General features: G+C 39.9%; 1 protein-coding gene across 7 annotated transcripts in view; it reads right to left on the bottom strand.

The window, feature by feature from the left end:
* SLC12A1 (solute carrier family 12 member 1) overlaps positions 1-17,859 on the bottom strand; it is an 82,536-nt gene that overhangs the window by 31,619 nt on the left and 33,058 nt on the right. For all 7 annotated transcript variants that reach the window (XM_045822701.1, XM_045822703.1, XM_045822706.1 and 4 more), the window contains 8 exons: positions 17,482-17,633; positions 16,001-16,108; positions 15,556-15,679; positions 13,683-13,784; positions 11,538-11,693; positions 8,757-8,856; positions 7,887-7,998; positions 548-688 (listed from right to left, as the gene is read on the bottom strand). In XM_045822701.1, the coding sequence (XP_045678657.1) occupies positions 548-688; positions 7,887-7,998; positions 8,757-8,856; positions 11,538-11,693; positions 13,683-13,784; positions 15,556-15,679; positions 16,001-16,108; positions 17,482-17,633 (995 nt within the window). The remainder of the gene's footprint in view (positions 1-547; positions 689-7,886; positions 7,999-8,756; positions 8,857-11,537; positions 11,694-13,682; positions 13,785-15,555; positions 15,680-16,000; positions 16,109-17,481; positions 17,634-17,859) is intronic.

The raw sequence follows: 17,859 nt of genomic DNA, 5'->3' as shown, positions 1-17,859 counted from the left end.
GAAAGAATGAATGAGAAAAGATGGTAGAACTGTGGGTTTTAGTGTTGGACCACAGAGATTATTACATTTTATTCAACATTCTGGAGCTAAGTTAGAAGAATAGAGAAATTTTTGTGTCCACATCACCACACTTTTATTTAGCTTAGCAACTGCCCTTAGACCATTTGCAAAAGAAAAAGGATAAAGAATGCCTGACTTGAGCATTTGTAGATGCAAAAATAGTCTGAAGTTTTAATAGGAGCCTGAATAGCCTTGACCATCAGAACAAAATTGCGTTTCAGTAACCACGGGGACAGAATGTAGCTGTGGGCCGAGGGCAGCCTCGTTTCCCATTTCCAGTGGACGACTCATAGTTCATGGCAATAGGGCCTCTTTGCTCTTGTTTTAGCTTTGTCTGTCCCCAGGAACTCAAAACGAATTCCTTAACCATCTGCATTGGGCTCTGATGGTGGAATGCCTAGGCAGAGCCACTTGCTCTGGGAACTTCTCTAACATGGAGTGTTAATTGTCTTTGCCTCTGTACGCATTCCCTCCATACTAGCCTTACCTGGAGGAGACTCCGGACGCCATCCCTGAAACAGTCCGCCGCCACTGCAGCATAGAAAGCCTTGATTTTGTTCTTTATAAGCCAGGCCTGCTTCTTCGCCATGCCACTGTTCATCTCTTTAACACACAGCTTGCGTGGTCCCTGGATGACACAATGAAATATTGGTTAGAAGCCCTGCTATTATACATTGCATCGCTGTTGTTTTCTAACAGGCAAAAATAGCTGGCAATGCCCCACTGAGTTAAGAAGTGGGGAAGAAGGAAAACACTGCAATAAACAGGGTTCACACAGGTTCAGCTTTTCAAGAGGATCTGTGTTACTACCATTAATCACTGTCTGTCCAGAATGTCTAGATGTATTAATATCTGCTTAATTAACTGCTTCATGTGGAATGATAGGAAAAGCCAATTAAATAAAAACAAACAGGTAAAGTTAATTTAAATAATATACTTTATTTAATATAATATATTCAGAATATTGGGAAAATAGTGAAAATGTGATTGAAGAAGGTCAGAATAAATATACAATCAACCTGTGACTCAATAACAAGAGCCACTTTTAAGAACACCAGTTAGAATTAGCCCAATGGCAAGAAATGGATAGCCCTCTTGGGAGCCAGGGCATGATGATCTGCAAACGCTGCCATGGACTACTTTGTTCTGACAATTTTATCAGGCCCATCAATTTCTTTTGGTGTGTGATAAGGATACCACTGCATCACTTTTCCCTGTGTAATGTTAACATAATCCCACTCAGGTAAATAAACATTTCCCACTCAGTGAATTTGGTGAGAGCAAAAACTCACATACCTACAGCACAGGAAGAATAGAAGGGAGTAAGAGAGAAGGAGGCAGGTGCTGTCCTAGAAGGTGAAGCATTTTTTAGTTTCAAGATCTGAGTTCTGGAATCACATTTTTAAATAAAAATTTGTTCTTGTATCTTCTACCTAAAAGGGCCAAGCTGGCTTTTCCTTGCATGTTTCAAATCAATCCAAAAGGTATTTCTGACAGATAGGTACTATGGGCCTACAGGGTACAAATCTATTGTTGTCCTGGGAAATTATTTCAATTCATGGAGAGATTTAGAATTTTGTTGACTTGTTTTAGATTTCTTACAATCCATATGGAATCTTTTTTTTTTTAAAGATTTCATTTATTTGCTTCCAGAGAGAGGGGAAGGGAGGGAGAAAGAGAAGGAGAGAAACATCAATGTGTGGTTATCTCTCGTGAGTCCCCCACCGGTACCTGGCCAGTAACCCAAGCATGTGCCCTGACTGGGAATTGAACTGGTGACCCTTTGGTTCACAGGCCAGCATTCACTCCACTGAGCCACAGCAGTCAGGGCCCACCTGAAATCTTCATAAATTGCAGTGTGTAGGCCTGGAATGGGGCTCAAAATTCTGCATTTCTAATAACTCCCAGGCAACATGGATGCTGCCTGTCCTCAGACCACACTTGGAGTTGCAGTCTTAGAGGGTCTTTGATTTGAGAAAAAGGGCTTTGGATGTATGAAAAAGAAAGCAGCCTTTGTGGTCAGACAGGCTGATTTCAAATCTAAGCTTGGCTACTTTGGAGGTAATTGATGATCTCTGAACTTTCAGATATTATTCTGAAAACAGTATAAAAATGTTATGCTGCAAGGTTGTTTTAGGTAATCATGATAAGTGCCTAGTTCAAGGCTGATTTTTATTATCTTAACTGAGTGCTCCCAACCTCATTGAAGCCCCTGACCTAATTATAAACAGAGACAGAAGAGGGCTGAACTGGGAACCAGAGTGCTGGGTGGAGGTCTGGCTCTGGCACTGACCAGCTAACACCCTGGGTATGCCATTCGTTCTCTCTTGATGTGAGCTATACATTTAAAAGAATAAGGAAATTGTCTAAGTCATCACTGCCCACTCTCATAGTCCTTATCCACATATTATCACTGAGCATTTGAAATGTGGTCCACATTGACAAATGTTAGAAATGTAAAGTACATATACATACTGAATTTTGAAGTCTTAGAATGAAAAAATATAGTAAAATACTTCATTTACAATTTTATATTGATTGCATTTTGCATAGATAGAGAGCAGGATGACAGCTGGGGGTGGGTAGGGTGTGGAGGGATTGAGCAAAGAGGAAAAAGGATTCATGGACATGGACAACAGTGTGGTGACTGCAGGGAGGAAGAGGGTATAGGGGGACTAAATGGGAATCAAATAAAATAATATTTTGAATACATTATATTAAATAAAATGTTATTACAATTAACTTACCTGTTTCTTTTTACTTTTTAAAATTGGCTACTAGAAAATTGTACTTGTAGCACATATTAACTTTCTATTACATAACACTAGATGACCTCTGGGGTAACTTCTACTTCATTATTCTATTTAAATTGCATCAGATCCTTATGTACTTATTTTTACCAGGATATTTTCTAGAACATGTGACAAGTTTTCGAGGCCATTTGAATGGCTTACATTAAAGTTAAAAAACAAGACCCTCCAATGGAGATGGAGAAGGCAAAGCCATAGAGAGGGCAGTTACTAAGCCAGAAGACTTAGCCTAAAGAAGGACTTGTCATTATGGGTCAAGTTTTGCTCAGGGTTATAGATTTTCCATGTATTTTGAACCATTGGTCCTTCTTGGGCATTCTAGACTCTGTCAACTTCAAAAGTAAGAAGGAATATTTCATTCATGTAAGCGTGTTGATAACAACAGCCATGAAACAGAAGAAAAACCAACAGCTAGGAAAGGTATGGGGCTGTCAATATGTTGAGTTGTGTCACAATGACTGTGAACCCCGGGGAAACTCACATTTATTTAAATAAATACAGTGTAACATATGTCTATTTGTAATACAGAAATCCATATTAAATGCTAATTGTGACAGAGAGATTTACTTTAATGCCTAAATTTGCCATATTGAGAAGTCATAAAAATATTTCATGTAGAATCTCTCTTGGCTAAAAAATATTATCATATCCTTTTAGCACACTTATTAATGTGAGGCAAGACTGCAATACAAATGTAGTGAGCAAAAAGCCAACTAACAAAGAGGAAAGACATACTAGAAAATAATTATTCAACATTCACATGTATCATATCATAAAAATGAATTTTACCACTCTGTTAATATATTATAGAGATTAGCTTAGTTAGAATCCAAAATATGAGTACATAAATTAACTCAGGATTTAAACAAAGAAGCTTTAAAAGTCTTAAATACATTATAACTTTGACATTTATTGAGAAAAGGGGAAAGAAATGATAATTATTTAGTCTGGAGAAGTTGATGTGACACTACTTAAAAAAAAAAGGATATTATGAAAGAGAATTTACAAAGAAATTCCAGTATCAATAGGATTAAATAGAGGAATTTGGGCCAAGTGCAGTGTCCTTTCAAACTTTTATTTTTTCAGAACATTAAGAATCCTATTGCTCTGTTTATGCTTTTATTGCCATTCTGTTTAGAACTGTGGGAAAGAGAGTTTTTCCTTTTCTAATTTACCCATATTTTATCTCCCCATGCATCCTAGTGCCCATTCATAGGTCATTCATTCTTCTTGTATTTGGTCATGTCACTATTTTATTAACATCATGATAGAAACTCATTGACTTAAGGAGAAGAGATGCATCTAAAGAAAAATGAATTTTCTTCTCAGTGGATATGAGAGTTGAATTAAGAAAAGGTTGAAGACAGAAGGAAAATGAGAATTTTAGTTTTCCCTGGGTTATCTATGCTTGAACTGCCCTCCCTTACAATGAGAGGAAAGGTCAGGACATTCAAAGTTTAAAGAATATTAAAGAGAAAAAAAAGTTAAAGTAAATTTACATTTCAGTACACATATGTGAAATGACTAGAAGAGTGCCAACAAAATCTGTATAACACTCCCTTTGGAGAGCAAGAAGAGCCATGGGCCACGTGGTTAGAATGGGGACTTTAGCTTGATCTGTAATGGCTTATTTCATTCAAAAAGTGAATGGAAGGATCTCTGACAAAAAAAGTTAACAGTAGTTTATTATGAGAAGTGGAGTATAAAGCTTCTTGGATATAAGTATGCCACTGATTTATTACATGGTAATTCAAAGGAGAAAAAGAGACAGTATTTTATATCACCAAGCTGGATTCCTTAAAAAGGATCCCCAAATTTGTCTTGATGAAGGGTCCCCCATTTGAAATCTCAGGCTGCGTAGGAAAAAGGCATAAGAGAAGGAAGAAGCTCTGATGGGAGTGTGTAAGAGTGAGTTGGATGGCTGGAAAGCTGTAGTGTGGGCGATGGTGTAATAATAACTCTCTTCATTCCAGTTTCAGCAGCTTTGAGGGCTATGACGTCTAGTCCTTTAAAAATGCCTTGGTTGTAGGAAATGGCAGCTGTCGCCACATGTTGCATCTACCCACCAGCATCAAAATGTCAGTGAGCTCTGAATCTTGCTCCTTCCTTGTAGTGTAACTGCATTTTAAGCTAGCACTTTAAATACTGAAGGGGCCCAGAAGGACAGAGCGTAGAGCCTGCTGTCTTGTGATCACTCCAGTGGGAGCACATATCTCATTCTCTCATGATCAAGCTGTTGGATACCTAAAAGGTCCAAGATCCAGGGTCTGGACCTAGTTTGTTTAAGAGTAAGTGTTTTAGATTTCTGTTGAAGGGGATACATATATATTTTCTTTTAATCCTCACCCAGGGATATATTCATTGATTTTAGAGGGAGAGGAAGTGGGAGAGAAAGAGAGAGAAACATTGATGTGAGTGATAAACATCGATTGGTTGCTTCCCATATGCTCCCTGACCCGGGATCAAACTAGGTACGTGCCCCAACTGGGGACTGAACCCACAATGACACCAACCACCTGAGACATCTGGCCAGAGCAAAGGGGATATATTTTTGAAATGAAAATGGCAACTATGGTATATACTAAAATAAATATAATTAAAACAATGATAATGCTTATTATTTAGTTGAATAACAATGTCAATTAAAATTAACTGAGCATTTTTTATTTGACAGAAACACAGTTGAACACTAGAATGCTTATTTTATATAATTCTCACAACAACCCTGAGAAAATCAAGGCATAGGGAGACTAGATTTTATACCCTAGGGACCCACAGCTATTAGATGGCAAAACAGTGATTCAGATCTTGACCGTGTGTCTCAAAAGTCCATGAGCACCAGCTTCCCAGCATTAACCATTAAATTGTCATTCCTTAACAGCATCGTTACTATTTAACCTTTTCCACAAGGTTAGCCTAACCACCAAGCACATGCTTTTGGAAAAATTTTTCTGATGGTACGTAGACTTTACCCACATCCAACTTCCATCTATTTCTTTGCAAAGATGATTGACGACTGAATGAGGAGTTGAAAAACACTGACAGTATCTGCAGCCACAGGAGCTCACAGAAAGTAACTAACTGGGAAGTCATTAACTGAAGCAACAACTATTCTCTGTCCCCAAGAGAACCTCAGTACCTGGGAATAAGTAAGACTCCTGGGCCTTACTCAGAGAGACCAGCACGGTAATTTATAATGCGGTCCAATGTATGTGCCAAACAACCAGGGCTATTGGATGCATGGATTTAGGCACCTACTTCACATGAAATGATATTCCAGAATCATACTCTTGGATTGTAGTTAAAGTAGCAAAGGGTTAATTAAAAGCAATATCTTTTGTTTCTATAAAAAGACCTTTCTCCCTTGCCAATATATGACTGTTTATCTCCCAGTTCATTTCTCCTGCCCTAAAGGTATCTTATTGCCTGCTAAACTAAGTTTTCTCTAAATTGCTGGAGAAGAAAAATACCCCAAACTGCTTATTTCATCAAAACCCACTTCTGTATTATATTGGCCAAAATGAAATCCACTCATCCAGGGCACCAAAGTTGATAATATGAGAAAAGGGTGCCTGATAAGATTGTTTAAAACCCTCTGGAGTCACAGTTGGTCATTACTTAACCCGTCAATCTTATGTAGTCAGTAAGATCCCTGCACTGCCTACTAGATAATTGCACTGAGTTATATTGTTTGAGTTACTATCATATAAGCACAGAGGGGAAAGAGAATATGACCAACTGGCTTCATATAGCATTTAGAGTACTGCCAAGTATAAAAAGATGCTTAAGTGCTAGTTATGATGATGTGATAGATTAAGCCCTGAGGATGGCACAGCTGACTGGCTCCAGGGTTACACAGCTTCCTGATTGGCCCTATTATTCTCTGGGAGGTATTGGTGTTTAGGGAGTGGTGCCTGATTCTAATAACACTGTCAGAATACAAGTCTGCTATACCTTTCCCCTCATGATGTAACACAAAGTATAATCGGATGGCCTAGACTCACCTCCTGGATCTGCTGCTTTCCTGTCATTTGACCCTGTGCAATAACTTAAGTTCCCCAAATCTCACTTTTCTAATCAGTAAAGTGAGAACAAGGTTTCTTTTCCTTTCTGCCTCACCAGGCTGTTATGTAGATGAAATAAAAACAGTAGGAAAATGCTCTGAAAAATAGGTAACTATTATAACAGTGCATTGAAGTAGCTAAGAATTTTGAGTGTGTATGTGTGAGAGAGAGAGTGTTAGGGGAACACAAGCTACAAGTAGCAGTAGACTGGTTTGGACAATTTAGATTTGTTATTTTGCTATAATTTTAATGCTTTCTCCTAAATTTAGAGTTTGGTTATCAAGCAATAATTATGGTTAAATTTTTAGCATCTACTTTGATACCTCTTGGGAAAACCACTCTGAAGTTATCATTAGTTTACCAGATACTTCCTGAATAAAAAGGCATTCATTCAGCTCTGAATATTTATCTAAGACATGGAAAACTTGGTTTAATTCCCTAGATATCTATAGTGTCATCAAGGTTATCCAAATATTCAATCTAAATTCTCTGTGCTCTCATTTAAGGCCATTACGTCTGGTTCTGCCCTCATCAGGTAATCTCTATATGAGCACCCTCTGGCTCATTTCAGCCTTTTATAGTTCTGTGGACAGTTATGACCTCAAATGCCTTCCTTTTATTTATTTATTTCTGAGCCAAAAAGCCATCATTTGGAAATACTTATCACATTTAGTTGGTCTCTGATGAAATCAGAAACACATATTTTCTGCTCATTTAAATTCAGAACCACAGGCTCTTGCTGGTTCTTGCTATATGAATCAAGGAAAAGGGCTCTTGTCCAAACTGCCTTGCCATTCCTGACTCAAAGGCCATCATTTGGAAATATTTATCACTTTTAGTTGGTCTCTGATTTACATTCTCCTTCCATTACCTGTACCCGCTTGGCTCGCCTAAAATAACACAAGCTGAGCAGGGAGGGAAAAGGGCTTTGCTGGGATGAAGTGGCTCTTACCACAAAGACTTCGCAGCATATGCAAAGACCACTGTTCTTGGTAAAGGCGTGACTTATATCCAAGAGAGCAGGTCTTGTCATGGGTCCCCCTGTTAAGACAATGCACTGGGGCCTGGAAGTGGAAAAAAGAAAGAAGATGTGAGGACTGACCATTGCAAGAGGCCTATGAGCTCAGAACTACCCTACTAGAAATGGCAGGTACAGGAGGCTTAGCAAAATGGGAGAACCAACTCTCCCCTAAATATATCTTGGGTTTCTCACCAGAAGTCTTGAATCATCCTGCCTGTCCATCTTGCCACCTTTGCCATCTTAGTTTAGTTAGTGACAGCAAAAATGTAAAGCCAGGCAAGGTGGTCTTGGGTTCTCCCTGTCTTTTTTTCTCTGGATACTATCCTATTCTGAATCCCAATGTAGCCTATCCTTTTCCACCCAGTATTTTCCTTCATCCTCCTTGCAAAGCTTGTGTTTTTAGGGTACAACTGAAATAAGATATAACTAATAAAGATCTTAATGTGTTACTTCTAAGAGAATTCTGTAAGCCACAAAGCATTCAATTGAATGAAGATAGCACCAAGGGTTAAGGTTGGTGGGCATTTGGTGACATCTCCCTAAAATCATTTCACTCAGACCACCTTTTTGTCCCCATGAATGGAAGGTGATCCTTGGTACTAGGAGGGTTAATACTTGGAGGTGGGCATACCTCAGAGGGGAAGAGTTGGAGCTCTTATTTACAGGAGGTGCTGGCATGAGACTGTGGTAGTTTGTATGACTGCCTAGCCCTAGACTAGACCCACAGACCATTTGTCCCCCACAGAGAAAAACAACTTCTAATTTGGAAAAATACCAGGACTCCTGAGAAGCCAATTTTACCTGAAATTTTTTACATGGTCTTCCACTGTGGTTAATTCCAGAGCATTGTCTAAAGCACTCACGTAGGAAAGGGCCTGGGTGGAGGAGCCCCAGTTCACATCTGTGGATTAAAGAGGAGTATGGCATAAAAAGTATTGATCTTCCCTCTGTATATTATAAATAATTTTTATAAACCTTCTATGATTTTCCCTGGATGTGTCGGCAGTGATGAGTGCCCAAATAACAGAACATATAATGTATTGCCCAGAAAGAGCATTGTTCTTTTAGGAACACTTTGTGAATTCTTAGAAGTGAGACCTCTCTTTCCAGGTAAAGACCAGACTTGAAAGCTGCGGCCCCAGAAATCCTGCTTTGTGGAGAGGCTGGGTCATAAACAAACAGCAGGTGATACACCTGGAAAAATGATCAGCCCCTGAATAGATTCAAGGGTTTTTTAAAAAAATTCTTAAATAAAAAAAGAGGTATTTATATACACAGATAGTGTGTAGCAATCTTTGTATTTGGAATCATAAAACTGAACAGTTCAGTAATTCTTACTTCTGGGTGTCCATGAGTAGGGTTAATCATGATTAAGCATTTTAGTTTGATTTTTTAGGACCTAATCTTCTTAATAAGGGAGGTAAGCACTATTATACTTCACCTTTTTTTGAACAAATTAAACATTAGATGGACTTTGTACATTGTATAAGAGAAAGTACCTGATGGGAATGTACAGATTCACCCCAGATGGCAGACAGGGCCATCTCTCCAGCCTTGTTTAGAGGAGTGAGGGAAATGGTGGGGGGTCATTATCTTGAGATAAAGAAGATTAAAACTGATTAAGTGTTGATTAGACTTCAGGTATTTAGCATACTTTGAATTATTTTTTTTCTTATAAAAACCCTACTAGTCAACTGGATATTTATATGTCAAAAAATAAAGCTTGAAGCATTACTCACATATACAAATAATAATTCAAAATGGATAATAAACATATGTTTAAAATCTAAAGCATTAAACTTGTAGAAGAAGTTTATGACCTTAAATTGGGAAAGGATATCTTGATTAGAAGCAAAAAAACCAAACCATAAAAGAAATTGATAAATTAGATTTTATAGAAATTAAAACTACTTTTCAAAACAAACTATAAGAAAAATAAAAAGAGGGCCAAGGTGGAGGTGTAAGTAGATATACTTTGACTATTTGCACAATCAAAAGAAGGACAACAAATTAAAAAACCAAAAAACAACCAGAATTGCTAGAATTGAACTGTATGGAAGTCCAACAACCAAGGAGGTAAAGAAACATTCATCCAGACCGGTAGGAGGGACAGAGATGGGCAGCCGGATGGAGAGAGCTCGCTGCAATGTGGTGGCTGGAGGACCAGGTGAGGTGGCAGCTGGCAGAGCAGGCAGTCCCACAGTTGCGTGCGGATAAACCAGGAGGAATAACTTGGGAGTGAGACAGACTGCACAACCCAGGGTTCCAGTATGGGAAATAAAGCCTCAAAACCTCTGATTGAAAAAAACCTGTGGAGGTTGTGGCAGTGGGAGAAATTCCAAGCCTTATAGGAGAGATTGTTGGAGAGACCCACAGGGTCCTGGAATGTACACAAATCCATCCCCCTGGGAATCAGCCCGCTTTGCTTGTGGGTAGAGGAGGAAGTGACTGAAAGCCTACTGAGAGCCAAGCAAGTGGCATTGTTCCCTCTTGGACCCCTGCTCTACATACAGCCCCACAATGCAGTAAGAGGGTTGCCCTACCTGGTGAATACCTAAGGCTCCACCCCTTACTATGTGACAGGTGCACCGAGACAAAAAAAAATATGGCCCAAATGAAAGAACAGATCTAGCTCCAGAAAAAATACAACTAAGTGATGAAGAGATAGCCAACCTATCAGATGCACAGTTCAAAATACTGGTAATCAGGATGCTTACAGAAATAGTTGAATATGGTTGCAAAAGAGAAGAAAAAGTGAAGGCTATGCAGAGTGAAATAAAGCAAAATATACAGGGAACCAAGAGTGGAGGGAAGGAAACTGGGACTCAAATCGACAAATTGAAGCAGAATGAAGAAAGAAACATTCAACCAGAACAGAATGAAGAAATAAGAATTAAAAAAAATGAGGGCCCTGGCTGGTATAGCTCAGTGGATTGAGCGCAGGCTGCGAACCAAAGTATCACAGGTTCGATTCCCAGTCAGGGTACATGCCTGGGTTGCAGGCCATGACCCCCAGCAACCGCACATTGATGTTTCTCTCTCTCTCTCTCTCTATCTCCCTCCCTTCCCTCTCTAAAAATAAATAAATAAAATCTTAAAAAAAATGATGAGAGGCTTAGGGACCTCTGGGACAACTTTAAAAGTTCCAGCATCTGAACAATACAGGTGCCAGAAGGAGAAGAGGAAGAGCAAGAAATTGAAAACTTATTTGAAAGGAGAGCTTCCCTAGTCTGGCAAAGGAAATAGACTTCCAGGAACATAATACACACTGTAGTTAAAATGTCAGCTCCATCAGATTCTGACTGTTACCTTGGCAAGTGGTCAACTCTTTGAACTCATTTCTTCATTAATAAAATATGTCTAATAATGCTTAATATGCAGCCTTATTATGAGAATTAAATGAGTGCAAGATACATAATAGGTGCTCAAAAAGTTAACTATTGTATTACATTATATTACTAATATGTACCACACACATACACACCTAAGAACGTAGGAGCTGCTCAATAAAACTTTGTTGAGTAAATGGGGAGTTACAGGCTACTTTGTAAACCCATTCCTACACAGTCCTTCTTATCTTACCTGGCTTCTTATAGGTCACATAGATGTAGAGGAAGAACTCAATGACGTAGGTGATGACAGCAGCCCACCAGTTGATGACAAACATGACTGCACAGCACAAAACAGCCCCAAAAAGAGATACCCACATGTTGTAAATTCTGTATGCAGGTCTCCATCCTGAAAGCAAAAGAACAACAACAACAAAATGTATGTGCAGAAGGAAAACTTCCATGCTTTCACCATCATGCCACTGCAAATTATTAGAGTACAGGTAACATGTTTTTTCCTAGCATAAAAATCAGAGCTTTTAGGTCAAGTTTCTGTTATTAGTTTTCTGTGATCTTGGGTCCCTGGCCTATGAAGGTATAATTATACCAAATAAGGATGCTGTGAAATACAGTAAAATGTGTTTCTCATGCCCCCTACACTTTTTTGCATGTTCCCTGATTGTCTTTTCAAACTACAAAACCTTGAGCATCTGATATCTATGCCATTAGGAATTTAAAGGAGGCAGAAGGAATGGAAAAGTGGGCTCTTTCAGGGGAGGGGTGGGAGGCATTGCTTGGTGGACCAAGAAAGAGAAGGCTAAAACAATGGCTTTATTCCCATGAAGAAGGCAGAGCAGTCATCAAAAGCCAGTCCATTAACTTCCTCCTAGCTCTTCCTTTCCCCTGAGGAGATAGTGCTTGCCCTTTCAGAAATAATCATCAATGGGACAAGAGGGAGAAATTTGTCTGCAAGTCTTCTTAAACCTAATGCATTAACATATTTTGCATTTGCAGTGAAACTATTTCTCACAATTCATGTATGCAAGGGGGTTTTCCCCATGTTTCATTAGTTCCCTGAAATAAAGAAGCTGGGAGACAGTATGGCCAGGATGGGGAAACTCTGATTTGAAGGGTACATTTGGTCTATGGATAAAGTCCATTTTAAATTTGGAGTTGCCAAAACACAACAGAGCTTTCAAAGGCTGCTAGAGCAAATTCCTAAATGGCCACAAGATGGATATATCACCTTGAGAATGTCACTGGAAATGCCCTTATTTTTCTGCAGCTGGCTGTGTACATGCTAGCATGTGTGCACGCATGTGTGAAACAGAGGGAGGTGGAGGGGGTGGGGGGAGATGGGGAAGAGTCTCAGTTTCTGGGTCTGCAGACCTATGTGTCTCCTCTATGTGCTTTTCTATTTTCTTCTTTTTCTCTCTTCCCCTTTCCCTCCTTCCCTTTCAATCTTTCCCCTCCCCATCTCTGTTACTTCCCCTTATTTTTCAAAAATGAACATAACATGGCATGGAGCCGCACATTTCTGTGGCTTGTTGTATTCTCTGACTAGAGCTTTCTGTTTTCCGCTTGAAAGAAGACAACAAAACAGAAACAGAATGTCCTCAGTGTTTTCTGGAGCCTAGTGGCTTTGGGGGGAATGAAGGTTCCCCTCTTTTATCTACCCTTTGTTTTACTGGCAGCAGCTTTTCCAAAGGAGGTTCAACTGTAGCAGGCCCTAAAAGCGGAAATGTGTTTATATCCCTAATGAAAGTCCTCACGGTGAGGGACTTTCTGAAGGTCGATAAAGACTAGTCTCTCTTCTGGTGGAAAGGCAGAAGAAATTCTACTGGCCAGTGGAAGTGAAGAAGAGGTGAGGGATGACTGGACAGGGGAAGGTTTTTTGGTGTGAAATTTTACAGCACTTTAAACCACAGTCTGAGAGGGCAGGGATGTCAGCAGCTCCACTGTGAATCTGCATTGACTACACTCAGCAGGTAATTATGGGAGCTACTCATCCTTCTCTTCTGCACCATGGGACGGAAACAAATTGATAGTAAGGAAGTTTCAAATATATACATTTATTCCACTTCTGTGGTCACTTTCACCCTGGAAATAAATAGTGGTGTTTTTCTACTGCTGAAATAAATGTGGTTTCTCTTGCAATGAATAATTTATTGCTGTAGGAGAAAATTGACTTTACGGTTGGTCAAAAAGGCCATTGCTCAAATGATTCTTTTTCCATTTCAGAAGTCATCCCCCAACTCACCAAAACAAAGTGGATTACACTGCCCACTAGGATATAAAAAACAGATAAACACAAATTAAGCACTTCCCCTGACTTATTTCATTTTATTGATGCTAACTGTTGGCTTAGGCTTATTTTAGTTTGGAAAAATCAGCTTACCTGGAGATTTGGCATAAGAAGCATGGAAGCAGGAGAAATTAATAAGCGCATATGAGGCCAGGAAAAAGTTGGAGATGATGGGAGCGATGGTGTTCAGTTCCGCTGTGAACAAAGCAGAATTGAGCATGTACATATGACTGATGAGACCAGGGGCTGAAACAGCTGTGACAGCCTGGAAGCTTGACTTCATTTGGAAATTGAAAACATAGCTAGCATCTGTCAAAATTTACGAAGTTAGTGATTTTTCTTTGGGGCTGCATTCACTTTAAAATCTATTCTTAGACAGAGTTCCTTTTCTATAAAGAACCAGGAAAACCTACCATTCAGGAAACAAGCATCGTGACCTCTACCTGAATAAAAGTTTTTGTGGGAATCGATAGAGGGTTTGAGGAATGGGATGATAAACTCCCCTGTAGGTAATCCAAAGGTACCAAACTCTGTGTTCTTTGTCTGCTATGCATACCTCCATGGGGCGACAGAGCAGTTGAACACCAGTGCACCAGAAATGCCTACTTGGAAGTCTCTCTGCGTATTCCCAACTTGTTTTCTCTGACTTTCAGAATTCTTGTTAGTCATTTGTACTTTTCTACCTCTCTAGAGAGTTCTACCTCTCAAGATTTGTCAAAGATCTTTTACTGCAGTAGCTAAATATCCAGCATGATTTAATTCCAGCTGAATTGTTTACTTTTCAATAGAAGTAATAATTTAGAGGTAGTTCTGCTTCTCTGAGCGTCAGGTGTCTATCAGCCTCAAGTGCAGGTGGCAGCTGTGTGTGCTTCTAGCACATGGAGGCCAGCCAGGAAGCAGACAAAACAGGTGCCACAAAGCTGGGGCCGTGAAGCTGCCCTGCGTTGTTCTAAAAGAGTGATTTGTATGGATATTATTTGGTTTATACCATTTTTAAAACTTTGTTTATTTGATCACTTAAATGCAGGATATGGCTGTGATTTGAAGTCTTAAGAGTACATAATTGAAACATCTATACAGAATCACTTTTTTGTATGATTTAAAAAAAACTAACAAAACTTATTAGCTATAACAAATACCTTCAACCTTGTGGAAATGTTATGAGGATTCACGAATTACAGTCACTTCCTGAGTTTATGTGAAGAGGAGGAGCCCTCGTTGTTTGGTACCTCAGTGCTGAGAAGGCTCTGCCCATCCCTACAGAGTTGCCACCATCCCCACCTCTTGCTCCTTCTCCTTTAACATGCCCCCTAGCAAAGCTGATGCCTCGGGGGGCAGTGAGGAATGTGCAGGCTACATTGATGCATGTGCCTCTCCAAGACTAAGTAGTTGTTTCCATATTGTTTAGGGAGAAGGAGAGGAGGTTAAGTTCTAGTAAGAGGTTCTCAAATTTTAGTGATTTATGAATCTCTTGAGGAACTTGTAAAAATGCAGATTCCTTATCACTGGAGATTCTGATTGTAACTCTTGGGTCGAGCCTAAAAAATCTGCACTCTGAAAAACCCACAGGTGGTTCTGATTCTGACACAGGTGGTCGACAGAACACATTTGGAGAACAGACACTTCAACTCTCCTGCTCCCTGCCAGGCTGGGAGATGTAAAGACCCGTGGCAGCTGGGGGATGCTCTGGGATTAGACAAGAATGGGCAATTTGGAGGATGGATTCAGTTACATTGGGTTGGATGGATTTCCAACTCAGATTCAAAGAGGAGCTTAAAGTCCGAAGTCCACCTCAAGTCTTCAAAGGCCCAGTTGTACAAGGATTTCTCATTTCCTTTTTAGATAGAGTCCAATATTCCCAAATAGAATATTAAGCATAAAACAGGTAACTTCTCAAGCTAAAAGGGAAACTTATGAGTATCAGAAGAATTATTTGGCTTTCGATAAGAACAAGGACTCTACGAACCAATAAGAATGAATGCCATGGCAATAACAAAAGTGAGGATGTATCCTCTCAGCGGCTCGTTGTTTTTCCCATATCCTTTTGCAAAGAACTGCAGGGCTTTGTAGATGTTGTCCTTGCACAGAGCCTAATGGGAAAAAAGAGGAGAGCTTCGTCATTTATATCTATATACGATCCTTTTCCCTGGGTGACTCAAACAAGAAGATATGGCAAAAGATGAAGTGATACACAGTACGAGGCACAAGTTAACACTGCAGTTCATCATTCTTTGTATTATTTGAATCGATCTTGACTATGTGGCAGACATAGCATTTGAGCCAGATGCAAACATTAAACTGTTTCAGAAAATGATGGAAAATGATTGCTGGTGAGAATGAATATTTCAGCTTCATCTGCATTCAGTGGCAACAGCAGGAGAGAGAAGCACATGCTCTTGTGCCCGGATCACCTGGAACACTTTGGGAGCGCTGACGAGGGAGGCCAGGGCGGAGGAGAGTGTTGCAGAAAAGATGCCAGCCGTGATGAGGGGGCCAAACCCTGACACCATGCTCATGACCTTGAGAAGAGAGGTTCACGTAAGGAAACTCATCCAACAAACAGTAAAAACAAACAAACAAAGAAAAAGATTCAAGTTTTTATTCAAATGATTCTCTTGGGCCCTGGCTGGCATAGCTTAATGGATTGAGCGCGGGCTGCAAATCAGGCATTGCAGGCTCAATTCCCAGTCAGGGCACATGCCTGCGTTGCAGGCCATGGCCTCCAGCAACCGCACAACTGCACATTGATCTCTCTCTCTCTCTCTCTCCCCCCTCTCTAAAAATAAATAAATAAATAAATAAATAAATAAATAAATAAAATGCTTCTCTTTCCACTTTTTGTGATTTGGAATCTCCTTTATAAGCTAATTATTTCTAACTAGAATCCCCTCTCCCCTTCCTCCAGCCATTCTCAAGTTCTTAAGAGCTGTTTTTTTTTAATGGAAATGGCCTTTTTGTTGATTATAAAAATAATCAATGCTCAATGCAATATATTCAGAAGATACTGGAAAGAATAAAGTAAGAGGTTTCAAGGATTTTGACATGTCCCCCTTGTCCTTTGTGAGTATGTTTCTTTCAGAATGGGAAATTCTATCTTAAAGAAAGTGGGATTTTAATAAGGTTTGGGGGAGGACTCAGATGTTTCCCAGTCTTTTTAAAGGCATTGGACTTTCTTGTTCATCTTACATAGAGGCTTTTCAAACCTTTGTTTTTTCTGTACTCATTTAACATAATTTCAGATATGAGACATGATGAGATTCTATCCATTTAAGTCATATTTTGGAATGATGGCTTCAGCTGAGTTAATTTCTCTTTGTTGATTGCAAAAATAGATGAATGAAGCCTTCACAACAAAATTGCCTCTCCCTCTGCTCACCAATAGTGCAAACAAATCAGTTTGTTTCAAGTCCTACAGTTTTCCCAACTTCTCTATTCTTTCCCCGTTACTTACCTCCCCCTCTGCTACTCATATTTCTCTCTTGGCCTGGAGTTCCAGGCACTCCAGAGCCACTGCTGTTCCTAAGCCAAGGTCCATGCATGAAATGCATTCCAATGCTACCTAAGCTCTAAGTCTCTCCTCCCCTCCATGAAACAGTGCACAACTTCCCCCTTGCACAATGGCTGGAAGGCACAATGTTGGGTGGTGATCCTTCCCTGGTGGAGCAAGTCATACCAAGTGCCTGTTCTCTCCTCACCACAGTAAATGCAATCACAGAATTTGCTATGATTTAATGTCTGTGCAACTCCCTTCCCTCCCATACCATGTGTTCCATGTTGAATTCAAATTAATCAGTAATCTAATTAGTTGCAGCATCAGAAGTTTCATTTTACGTGATGCTAGAAAAATGGGAACAATGGCAATAAGCATCATTATAATTACTGCAGTTCAAACCTGGAAATTGTTCATCAGCCCATACTGACATGGCTCGTGTCGACATCTTGAGAAGTCATAGCCCAGCCCACAGGCTGCTGAGCCATTGCAGTTCATCCCAGAAATGATGGTGTCATTCACGTTCCCAGTGGCATCTCGGACGACACAGGCCCCTGGGGAAACAATGGTGGCTTGTCATTTCTTTATGTGAGGAGTTCTGTTCCCTGAGGGGTCTCTTCTGAAAACATACTTGGTTTACTTGGAGTCTGAGCAGGTCCCTTGACTCTCCTGTCTTCACTGTCAATGCTTCCTGGGACGAGGTACCTGGAGGCTCCTATCCCCTGAAGCTTGGGAACAGCCCTTTTTGTCTAACAGGCTGCCACTGCTACTGTCTTGGGG

This window comes from Phyllostomus hastatus, unplaced genomic scaffold (assembly GCF_019186645.2).
Source record: "Phyllostomus hastatus isolate PE091 unplaced genomic scaffold, TTU_PhHast_1.1 phas_scaffold_501, whole genome shotgun sequence".
In the NCBI taxonomy this organism is placed as follows: domain Eukaryota; kingdom Metazoa; phylum Chordata; class Mammalia; order Chiroptera; family Phyllostomidae; genus Phyllostomus; species Phyllostomus hastatus.
Note: the sequence above shows the minus strand (reverse complement) of the source record. Positions and strands in the feature narration are given on the sequence as shown.